The sequence below is a fragment of the Plectropomus leopardus genome, chromosome 19 (genome assembly GCF_026936395.1).
Source record: "Plectropomus leopardus strain MGB_pleo_1.0 chromosome 19, ASM2693639v1, whole genome shotgun sequence".
NCBI classification, from domain to species: Eukaryota; Metazoa; Chordata; class Actinopteri; order Perciformes; family Serranidae; genus Plectropomus; species Plectropomus leopardus.
In genome coordinates this window covers 1666159-1678969 of record NC_142194.1, presented here as the reverse complement: position 1 = coordinate 1678969, position 12811 = coordinate 1666159, and the positions used below count along the sequence as shown (strand labels likewise).

Below are 12811 nucleotides of genomic sequence, written 5' to 3'. Positions count from 1 at the left end.
ATTTTTGAAAAGTGAAGATTTTTTTAATGAAAAGAACAGCAACCCAGTGCTGAAGCTTTTGTTCTCTTTAGAAATTTTTGGTGTTTTTTTTCTTCTGTTTTTTTAATGACAGTTTTATAGAGAACTATAAAAAATTTTGGCAATTTCTATTTCTCTGATTTTTATATAGATTTTTTTTTTACGATAATAGCATTGGAAGGCACATTCTCTTTCAAAAGTTTTGGGGATTGTTTTTTTTCTCTTTTTTATTTTATTTATTTTACTTTACTACTACTACTTTTTGGTGATTATGATCCCAGTATCAATACCGGCACCCTTGAAGTGACACCAACACTGATACTGAATCGTTTAATACCTTTTTTTTAAAAAAAAAAACAAAACTGTGATGTGAATCAGAGCTGCACCCAAAGCTGACGGCTCGCGGCCAAACTGGAAACCAGCGCTGAAACTTTGCTCGTCTGGTTTTTATTTAGGTGAAAACAGCTGAGAGTTACAGCGCAGAAGCAGAGTGGAGCAGATAAACTGATTTAAAATCACACGAACTTCACTGCAGGACACAGAAAACAGAAGAAATTTGGTTATTTTTTATGAGGCGAGAAGCAGATTTATTTTTAGCTCCGTGTTTCTGTTCGTCCAGCAGACACACACACACACACACACACACACACACACACACACACACGAAAGCGTGGAGACTGAAATGATCCGTCATCTGAAGGAATAACTCATTTTCACTCTTTTTTTCTCTCACTCTCAAAAACATTTTTTTCTCTTTTTCACCAACAAGTGATGAATTATATAACAAAGGAGGTTCCTCTGTTTCTTTGTTTGTCCGTTTTTATTTTATTCAAACAAAGTTATCAGGATTTCCGTGTGTGTGTGTGTGTGTGTGTGTGTGTGTGTGTGTGTGTGTGTGTGTGTGTGTGTGTGTGAGAAGCAGTCTAAATCTATGTCAGATGTTCAAAACATAAATTTCTCCTCGATGCTGCTCAGTGAAAAATGTCCAGAGTTTGTTTAAAATCGTCCTCTGAGCAGAAAAGCAGAATAATGTTTCGATTCTTCTGTAGTTTGAGGAGATTTTTAAAACACATCAGATGGAGAGATCTCGTTTATTTAAATTTTTAAAAAATAAAATAAAAAGATGCAGAAAACCTCAAGTTTCTTCGCAGTTGAAGGAGAATATTTTCTTCCTGCTGGTCAGAGTTGAGTTATGGGCCTGATGATGGTCGGCGATCGTTGACGGATTTAAACGTCTAGATGTACAAATGTGATTGTAAAATGTAATTTTGGGTTTCATGTGTCGAAAATCTGACTCCTGCTCGCTGTTTTTGACCTTCTTCTTCTGTGTTTTTTTAGTCACAGGTACTTCACCCCTCCAGCCAGGAAGACCAGGAACCACTGACGCACCGGCGCCCCGCTCCACCGCCAACCCGAGCTCCGCCTCCTGCTAACCCCGGCTCCGCCCAACCCCAAAACCCCGCTGACAGCGTCCCGGAAACCAACGGCACGCACCACACGACGGAGGGAGGAAAGAAGGTAAAGAAAGAGGAGGAGACGAAGGAGACGAAGGAGACGAAGGAGACGAAGGAGACGAAGGAGACGAAGGACAGGAGACGAACCTTCGGCAGGTCCCTGCTGTCCCCCCAGCCCTCAAAACTGCACCTCTTCACGAGTTTGACCGCCGCCGCCTCAGCTGCATCCACGACGACGAAGACTACGAAGGTGCCTCACGACCCCGAGAGCACCCCGGGGTTAAAGGTCAAAGCGGCGTCCGGCTCGTCCCGCCTCCCGAAGCCAAAGAGCCACTGAGCTGTCGGTCCCGTAGTCCGCCGCCCTAACACACAGCGACGCCATTACCCCGAAATTCTGACCTTAAATTATTACACTTAACTTATTTCTTGTGAATATTTTGAGCACTGTGACTGATAATAAAGGTTTAAACTCTTTATTTTTCCCCCAAAAAAATATTTAACTGAAAATCATACCAGCTTTTATTATCGAAACGAGCCGCGAGGGAAACGGAGAGCGTTCTGCAGCGCTCCGGAGGAATCATGGGAAAAAATGATCAGTTTTTGGCTGTTAAACACAACGTTGTGTTACCTTTGAGAGCTAAAAAAGTTGTTTTACAGGATGAAAAACTGTTTCACTTGTTAAAAACGTTGCTGCAGACGTTATTAACTCATTAAACTCAAAAATGTCTTTTTAATCATCGTCTTCAAATTTAAAGCTGACGGAAACCCTTTAAAACCCGGATCAACATCTCTTCTCTTGTTTAATCAGACACCATCAAAAGTATTTAAATATGAGAAAATTCACTAACTTTCTTTTGAAAACAGGAAAAAAAGGCAACAAGCAATTTGGCAAAAACTTTTAAGCGAATTAAAAGAAATAAGTATATTTGGAAAAATCTTTTTAAAGTAGAGAGGGAAAAAACTGTATTTATTATTGTCATTGTTTTATATTTGAAAATATTTTTGAATATGAATATTCATATTATATTTATATTTAGAATTGTATTTTTTTAATTATTATTATTTAATCACATTTTTTTTAAGCAGATTGACTCGACTTCTTTCAAAAACACAGGACGAGGACGACGAGTAGCACAAAAAAAGGCCCAGAAATCAAAGAAATTAGCACAAAGTTACAAGAAAATTACCTAAAAATAAGCCCCCCAAAGAAGAAAGAAAATGACCAAGAAAATGCTAACAATAAATTAGGTTTTTATTTTTTCATAAATAATTTAGAGAATTATACATATAGTTTTTTGGACATTTGTCCCTCATTTTTTGATCATGTATAAAAAAAACCTAATCTTTCACGTATCTTCTTATGCTTTTTTATGTTTTTAAAAGAAATCAAATGAATTTTCTCATCAGCGGTTTAAATACTTGTGAAAGGCGTCTGAATGCAGCACAACATGTTGGTCCAGGTGTTAAAGGGTTAATGTTTAGGCTGATTGGTATATAATATAATATTAAATCAATAGCACAAAAAAAATTATTATTTTCTCCACGAAACCTCGCCAGCACTTTCAGACAATTAACTCCAGTTAATTGCAGGAAAAACAAAAACACACGAAGGACGAAGATTTTAATGATGAATAAATTAGTTTAAATTTTAAAAGTTTTTTTCAAGGAAAATCATCTGCAAACAAATTAAAATAAATGTCGGAAATTAAAGAACCAGTAAAATAAAGCCTTATCAGAACTTTTTAATTTATGCTCTTATGAAACAGAAAGTGTCGTATTTATTTATTTCAAAAAACAATCAAGAAAAAAAAGTTGTTTTTTTTTTTGGCTCGCTGTGTGTTAGGACGCAGTTTAACTCTTCGTGTGCCTGACTCACTGACTTCCTGTCTGACTTCAAGCCGACAGTTTGGAGACTCGTGGAAACTCCTCCCTCCATCCTCTTCACCGAAATCTCCTCCAGCGAAGTCCGAACCCCGAACCCCGGATCACCGCGGCTCCCTCCATCCCTACGCCTGTTTCCGTGTTCAGACTCAAACCTGCTGCAAAACATCGCATCTCCGAGGTCAGAAACTTTATTTTTGTTCTGGGAAAACTCTTCTCCTCACTGTCTCTCACTCTTTTTGTTTTTGTCGGTTTGTGCCTCATTTTGAGTTTGTTCTTTCTCATCGTTTTTATTCCTGTGAATCCAGAAAATGAGAAAACTTTTCACTGTTAAATCCACTTTGATCACCAGGCGGGTTTCCTTTAACCCTCAAACTGCACAAATGGCGAATATAACATGTCAGTTTCGAAAAAACTCCCATTTATAGCAAAAAAGTTTTTACACTCGCGTGAGATGGTGTTTAAATGATTAAAAGAAGCCAGATTTATTTATTTATTTAAAAAAAAAAAAACTGCCATGGAAACATGATGCTCTTGTAGCTCCTGCTGCTCACAGCAGGAGCTACAAGAGCTGTTATTGCATCACATAAGTTTTTAACCCACAATTCCTCTGTGAAATTGTGGACTACATCTCCCAGAAATCCCTCATACGTGGTCGCTCCCACGTATAAGGGGCTCGCCTTTCCATCATGGCTCCATAACACGCCTACGTGGCCTTGGATTGGAAATAATGACGACTAGTGCAATAGAAAAAAAGCTGCTAATGTTTTGAACATCCATCGCCATGGTTACTGGGATGTTATCACCAGAGGAGAAGTCACATGACATCACTCAGTGGAAACACAGTCAGCTCCATGCTGAGTTTTATCCACATGTAGAAAATATTGCTTAATTTTTACGCAGATCTGTGATGGAAACCCGCCTCGTGACAGATTCGTCCTCGAAACCTTTGAAATCTTCATCGCTGTCACTTTTCTTGAGCTGCATTCAGACGCTTTTTCACAAGTGTTTAAACCTTCAAACTGGGCAAACTGGTTTGATTTCTTTCATAAACACAAAAAAAAGGCAAAGCAAAACTTGCCAAGAAATATGGCACGAATTGCAGGAAATTAGTGGATTTGGAAAATTAATTTTAAAAAGGATAGAGGAAAATGTTAAGAGATTTGAATGATTATCATAAAAAATATATGTGAAATTATTTTACAGAATTATTTTAATCTTTTTTTTCAGGTAATTTGCTTTTTTGTTGTTTTATTTTTTCTTTGTTTTCTTTGGTCATTTTCTTGCACTTTTTACTCATTACTTGCTGTTTTTTGGGTCATTTTCTCTTAAATTGCTCATCGCTTGTTTTTTTTAGACATCAAGTCAATTTGCCGGAGTTTTAAAGGGTCACACTGAGATCCAGCTGCAGTTGATAATCTGAAATTAAATGCTAAATTTTTCACTGTGAAAACTTTTTTTTGCATTTCCACTCAGGTTTTTTTGTGCACAATTTAAAAAAATGTACAAACAGGTGGATGTAAATTCACCTGAAGCAGCGACATGCAGCAGGAGGAGGCGTGATTTCAGACGTAATCAGACACAATATTGTACAGAAGCACACAGAAACTCTAAACTAACCGGAGCGATGGCTGAAACCTTCAGTAAAATCATCAAAGACATTTATTTCTTTAACCCTTTGAAACCTGAGCAAACTGGCTTTTTCTTCTGTCAAAAACATGAGCGACGAGCAACTTAAAAAGCTGAGGAAAATTTCTGAATTTAAACTACATTGATAATTGTCATAATTACATATTTAAAATTATGTGACAATATTATTCTGATTTTATTGAAGCACTTTTTAATGTCATTTCCTTTTTTGTTTTTTTTAAAAATCTATTTTCTTTTCACTAATTTTCAGGCAATTTTCTTGGACTTTTTACCAATTTTTCACCAATATTTGGGTCATTTCTTGTTAAAAAAAATAATTTTATAATATTTTTGGAACATTTCTTACAGAGATGCTCATTGTCTTTTATCCCTTTCTTTCCTTTGAAGAAATCAAATGTGCTCAGTGTTCAAAGGTTTAAATACTTGAGAGGCACCTGAAGGCAGCACAAAAAAAAGTGACGATGATTCAGGGAGCAAAGGGTTAAACGGAGGAGTGATTTGTTTTTGGCGCTCCTCTGAGTCGAGATTATCTGTCGGACGACTCTCCGCTCGCACGACGAGCTCGCTCTGATATTAGTGACAGTTTATGCAATAAAAATATGCACCATCATATTTTGGATATTACCCCCAAAAACCGACGCTCTGTCCCGCCTGAGCACGAGAGGAGTGTCAGAAAATCTGCAAAAAAAGATTAAAATACATCAGTTAAACTTTGCATGCAGCTGAAGACGTTTACAGACAATCCTACAAATGATTTTTTATTGTTTATCCATCAAAAATCATCATGCTGCTGATTAAAAAACAAAAAATAAGCTGCAACCTTTGAAATATTACTGACAAAATGTGAAACAACAACAACAGCTGAGGCCAAAAACGGACATTTTAATAATCAGTCAATCTTAATTTTTTGTCTTTCTTTGGGTTAAAAATGCCAAAATTAAACTCTTAAACTGGATATATTTTTATTTTTTTTGTTGTTCGGATAAGAAAAAAATATTTTAAGTCATTTGAGCTTTGGGAAACTATTTTTGGATTATTTAATGATTATTTATTGACTCAAACAATTTCTTGATGAATTAATAATATATATTTAAAAGTGTAAATTTCAGTGTTTTATTGAAACAAGCGGGAGGTACAAAGACTCAAAGAACCATAAACGTTATTTGCTCCTGTCTCCTTTCCTACATCCTCCATTCCTTATTCATTTCCTTCATTGCCCTCCTCCTTCCTTTTCTCCTTTCCTTGATCCACCGTACTTGTCCTACATCCTCTGTTCCTTTCCTAACTCCTCCTTTCTTTCCCCACATACTTTATTTCATTCATACGTCCTCCGCTCCATTTTTATCTCCTCTTCTGCTTTCCTACATCCTTCTTTCCTTTCCCTCATCCTCTGTTCCTTTCTTTTATCCTCCCTTCCTGCCTTTGTCCCCTTTACATCCTCTCTTCCTTTCCTACGTATTTCCTTTCTTTCTTGCATCCTCCGTTACTTTTCTGTATCCTTATTTCCTTTCCTACATTCTGCTGTTGTGTCCTAAGTCCTCACTTCCTTTCCTTCTGGGTTTCTCTCGCTGTCTCCTTTGCTTTATGCCTTACTGCTGGTTTAGTGCAGGACACACACACACACACACACACACACACACACACACACACACACACACACACACACACACACACACACACACACAAGAGCAGCAGCAGGTACCACTCAGGTGTTGTAGATAAGCCTGGTTGCCATGGTGATAGAGCACGGCAGCCACGGCAACAGCATCCCTTCCTCTCCTCGTTTTTGTCATTTCTCTGTTGTTTTACTCACACACACACACACACTAAAACACACACACACACACACACACACTAAAACACACACACTGTGACTGACACACATACACACAAATAGTGACACACACACACACTAAAACACACACACTGTGACACGCGTACACACAAATAGTGACACACACACACACACACACACACACACGTTCACAAACAGTAACACACACACACACACACACACACACACACACACACACACACACACTGTGACACACATACACACACACACACACACACACACAGTGACACACTAAAACACACACAGTGACACACTAAAACACACACAGTGACACACAGACACATACACAGTGGCATCCTCCTTTCCTTTCCTTTCCTTTCCTTTCCTTTCCTTTCCTTTCCTTTCCTTTCCTTTCCTTTCCTTTCCTTTCCTTTCCTTTCCTTTCCTTTCCTTTCCTACATCTTCATTTCCTTTTCTTCACACTCCATTATTTTTTAGCATCCTTTCCTATGTCCTTATTTCCTCTCTTACATCCCCTTTTCCTTTCCTTCCTACAACTTGTCTTTTCCTACCTGTACATCCTATTTCACCTTTTTCCTTGTTTCCTTATCTCCTCACTTCCTTAATTTCCTTCTTCTTTCGCTCTGCACCTTGTTTTATTTCCTTCACTTTTTTTTTCCTTCTCTGTGGCTTCTCTTCTCCCTTCCTCACACCTCATTTCCTTTTCTTTACCCCACTTTCTTCTTCTTTCCTTCCCTTTTACTTCGTTTCCTTACCTCCTCATTTCCCTCTCTACCTTCTCTTATTTCCTTTAGCTCCTCCTTTCCTTTCCTTCCTCCCCCTCTTCGTCTCAACCTCCTTTTTTGTTTTTTACCTCTTCCTCTCCTTCCCTTCTCTCCTCTCCTCAGACATTGAACCGTCAGTATTGAGACTCGGCCGTGTGTCTCTATCAGCACTAAAACTTTATTTATAGAGTTTATCGTCCGTCAGCAGCTTCGTGTCGTAAGCCGGAGGATTTTTTTGGGTAAAACAAGAGCAGATTAACGGAGTCTTAGCCGCAGCTTACACTGGATTTACCTGCCGGATCTTCTCACCCCAAAACAAACTCTCAGACCTGAAGGTCGCCGATTCGCTCATGAGGAGGAAAAACCGCTAATCCGCCTCAGCAGCGGCCAATTAAAAGCCTCCGCTGACAAAACAGCTGGAAGCAGCAGCAGGAGGGACGCCCTCCGGAAAAGTTACTCTTCTCCGTATAAACGTTAGTTTTTAACATAATAATAATTTTTTAAAAAATTATTATTATTATTTTTATTATTATTATTATTATTATTACAGTAAACGGGCAGATCTCAAAAGGCACTTTTAAATAAATACATTTTAAATAATAAAGTCTTATTTATTGTCTTAATACTTAGTTACTTAAGTCTTAATTTAAGTTTTGCACGTTCTCACTCCCAACTCGTCAAACCCAGCAGCGCTCCATATAACAAAAAAATTACTTTTTTATTTATTTATTTACTATACCCAAAAAATGAAAGAGAAAAGTCAAGCAAACTATAATTACAATAATTTTATATTCCAGAAAAAGTACAACAAAATATATAAAATAAATACATAAATATTTTTAAAAATTCAACCCTTTTTGTAGGGGTATTTTGTTGTTTGTTTGTTTGTTTTTTGTTTTTTTTTTTTTTAATTAAATACCACCCCTTTTCTATAACTCACTGAATTTTAATTAACCCGTTTCCTTGTTAATCTACTGACATTAATTAGACATATGTGTTTTCACCCACACACTCAAAATCAATTATCTATGATTTTTCATTGTTATTTATAGAAAAAAACAGTGAAAAACAAATATTAAATAACCAAATAAAGCAGCTTAAATTAACTATAGAAACATACTGATTACGTCAGCTTCCAAACCGAAACGTTTCCAGATTAAAGTGATAGTTTTGGGATTTTTCGGTGTTGCTGTATGAGATATTTATGTGTAGTCTGACTTCCTCTCTCTTTCCACGATGTTATTTTACCGTTTTAGTCTTCGATTGAATTAAACATTGAGGCACATTCGACATTAAAAAATAAAGAGCGTGTTTTAGCTGCAGAGTCGATGTTTAATCACAGAAACATTTTCAGAAATCTGCAGAATATTAAAGGTCTCCCAGAGCAGCAGTTTCAGTAACCTCCACAGATCTCGCCCTCATACAACATTCACGTGTTCGAATCCCCGCTGATGAGAATCACAGCCAACCGAACTTCACCGCTGATGTCATCACTTCATGCTCCAAAGCTGAGCCGTTATTCTCCGTCTTCCTCTGCGGATGATTTCTTTAGTGTCCTGCAGAGAAAACAGAGCCGCCGTAATTCATGCAAGTGACACAAAACCCAGCGGGGTGCGTTCACAACCGAGCACACACACATGCACGCACGCATGCACGCGCACATACACACGCACACACGCACGCACGCACACATACACACGCACACACACACATACACACACACGTGCACACACACACACACGCACACACACCCACATACACACACACACACACACACACACACACACACGTACACACACACACACACACACACACACACACACACACACACATGCACACACACACACGCACACACACACACACACACACACACACACACACGTGCGCGCGCGCACACACACACACACACAGTCGATTGATTCCACTGTTCGACCAAATAAAACGTTCTTTCTTTTTGGGTCGTGAAAAGAGACAAAAGTAAAAGAGGAAAATCCATTTAGAATAAAAAGAAAATAAATTCTGCTCGGCTTTTGTTTGTCTTCAAACAAGATTAAAGATTTTCATCACAAAAAAAGACGTCTCATGCAGGCAAATAAAAAAAAACAATTAGTGGCTGTTTTTAAAGTTTGGAGCGCCTCAAGGCTTCAGCGCGACCTTCACGTCTCCGCGTGTTTTATATTTCTGAATCCTAAAAAAGGTTGTAAATAAAGAAAACAGCTCGTTTTTGGCTTCACAGAGAGGATGAGTCTTTGTCTGACGACGTTTTTTTACTTTTGAGTAACTTTAAGAGAAAAACTCAAAAAAACAACTATGAAATGTAAACAAGAAAACATGGAGATTTTTTCTTTACTTCCGCTCTTCATGTCATTTAAAAGACTAAACAATCGCTTGATAAACTCTCTGAAACCTGGATCAATGTTTTTGGGGTTTTTTGGGGTTTTTTTTGCTGTGTTCAGACGCCTTTCACAGGCTGTTTAACCCTTTGAAACCTGAACAAACTGGTTTGATTATTTTTTTCAAAAACATTGACCAGTGACCAACTGGGCAAAAAATGTCCCAGATAGTTAAAAAAATTAGTTAAAGGTGACAAGAAAATTCCCGAAAATAATTTAAAATATATATATTATTACAAAAATAGGAAAGAATTCCCAAAGACTTTATTTATAAGATATAATATATATTAGACACGAGTGAATAACGTTTATGGTTAAATATATAATTTTATTTTTGAAATTTTCTTACAGAAAAAATATAAAATAATTTTTATTTAATGTTATTTTATTGTGTCTGCATTTGTTTTTGGCTTGTTTTCAGGTGATTTTCTTGTATATTTTATTTTTGTTTTTACTATTTTTTGGGCCATTTCGCTCATTGCCTTCTCCCTATGTCATTGACAGAAATTATCACAGTTTGCTCAGGTTTTATTTTATTTATATGTTTGTTTTTTACTCAGGTTTTGAAGGGTTAATCAAGAGTACTCAGCAGATTCATCAATAATTCAATAAAAAAGTGGAATATAAAATGAGCAAATTAAATTAATTAACAGGGATTCGTCTGTTGCTCTTTGAGCGATTTTATTTCAGAAACCTGCTGATGTGACGCTGTTTTTCACCTCAACTGTTGTTGTTGTTGTTGTTGTTGTTTCCTAACTGACCACGCCCACAAAAACTGCGAGCTGAGAAACAGGAAGTCATCACAAACTGTCGACGTCTGAAACACGTTTATCTGAAAATGCTCTGCTGTGTACAGCTGAATCATGTCCTCGGATATGTATTTATTTTTTGTTATTTAAGTGACCTTTTTCTGTTGGTTTGTAAGTTGAAGATAATTCAGTGCTTTATTTGTCTTTTTTGTTGTTGTTGTTGTTGTTTTTATTTTATTTTATTTTATTTTCCATTTTAAACCAATCAGGTCTCACTAAATTTGGATGTCATAAACACTGAAATAACCTTTTAAAAACCTTTTAGTTTTGGCTCAGACAAGATCAAATATAAATTGTCAAATTAAAACCTGAATCAGTTACAGCACAAACAAACAAAGAAACAAAGACAGAAACAAAACAGTTATTACCTCACACGTTTAATTCACCGAAAACACATTTCACGAGTTTCTTTCTTTTTTAAATAGTTTTTACTGACAAACGAATCCACGATCACGTCTGCTTTGCCGTTTTATTTATTCCTCGAATAAATACTTTTTGCAGATATTTCACATTAAAAGCCTTCCACACAAGCGGCGCTCACCTCTATAAGACACGCAGAGGCTTTTAATGTGAAATGAAAGTGTTGAGTCTCTGAAGCGGCCGAGATAATTAAGAAAATAAAGACTGTTTCAGGATATTTTTCGCAGGTGAAAAGTCGGAGCCGCTCGCTGATATTTCAATCTCCGTATTTACACGTATTTAAACAAACAGTTACTCTCGTCCTCACGTCGTGTCGCCACAGATAATAATGTAATACTCACGTGTATCCAGTGTACTCGCTCCGCTGCGTCCTGTACTCGTCCGCGGAAAAGACTTTTACTCTGAAAACTTGAAGGACAGGTGTTTCATGTTGAAAAAACTTCCTGCCGTTTCCTGCTTTGAATTTAATTTGTGTGCAATAACTCCGGAGCCGCCGCGTTAACTCTTATTTGTGTGATAAACTGTACAAAGTCTTACTTCCTGTAATTATTATGACTATTATTAATATTAATAACACTGAAGTGTGAGCTTGTGAAGCGTCTCAGTCTGAAAATGCACTTTAAATAACGTAAAGGAGACGACGTGAGGCTTCGCTCGGCTCGGCTCCGAAACACAAACACAAAATCTGTCTCTTATTGCTCGGTTTTATTTTATTTTGTTTTAGTTTTTGATGAAATGTAATGTATATTTTTGTTTTTTTTGGCTCAAACTGCTGTTTTAATGCTGCATTCATGTCACAAAAACTGAGTTTCACACTGGAAATGTTTTTTTTGAGGTTTAATAATCCAGAAAACAGCAGCTCAGGTGAACGTCCTGATATGTAGTTTTCATTTAAAATAAATGTTACTATATCAAAACACTTTGATCAATCACAAAAAAAAGCATCATCAATCAATCAATCACTTGTCTCTGTAAACAATCATCATCACTGATATCTTTAAACATCTCAAATACTGAGTTTTTTTGTGGTTTTGTTGTTTAAGTATTAAATTTCAAACAGGAGAATTATGGACAGAAAACTACAAACATGGCGTCCTGACGCTGTGATGTCACTCTGAAAATGTCATTTATTCGCTCTGTCGCTCACGTAAATGTGTTCGAACTGTGTGATTATCGTACCTGTTCAATCTGTCCTGCGTCAGACCTGTGACATCACATCCTGTTCGTTCGGTCGGACGCCGAGCCGCGAATACGTGTGTGTGTGTAGCCCCGCTCTGATTGGCTGATACAGCTGGCTGCTGCTGATTGGTTCATATTTATTGTCCTCTGCTGTCATTGGCTGAGAGCTCTGATGCTGCTGAGAAGCTGAAATAAAAATAATCTACAACAAAACCGGACTTTGTTTATTCTGTTTCAGTGACGTGTGTGTGTGTGTGTGTGTGTGTGTGTTAGATTAGATCATTTAACTAAATTTACTTTAGTTTAATTAAACGTTGTTTATCCTGGTTTATGTTATGTTAGTTTAGATCAGTTTAGTTTTATTTAGTTAAGTTAAGTTAAGTTTAGTTAAGCTATTTAGTTTAGTTAGTTTAGTTTAGTTTAGTTT

At 37.0% G+C, this 12811-nt stretch overlaps 1 protein-coding gene across 3 annotated transcripts in view; it reads left to right on the top strand.

The window, feature by feature from the left end:
* ccser2b (coiled-coil serine-rich protein 2b) overlaps positions 1–12597 on the top strand; it is a 59998-nt gene extending 47401 nt beyond the window's left edge. Inside the window, exon 14 of one of the 3 annotated variants that reach the window (XM_042508652.2) lies at positions 1357–12597. In XM_042508652.2, coding sequence (XP_042364586.2) covers positions 1357–1809 — 453 coding nt within the window. In that variant the 3' untranslated portion in view covers positions 1810–12597. The remainder of the gene's footprint in view (positions 1–1356) is intronic. The other 2 variants (XM_042508653.2, XM_042508654.2) reach the window with 2 other exon arrangements.
* The last annotated feature ends 214 nt before the right edge of the window (positions 12598–12811 follow it).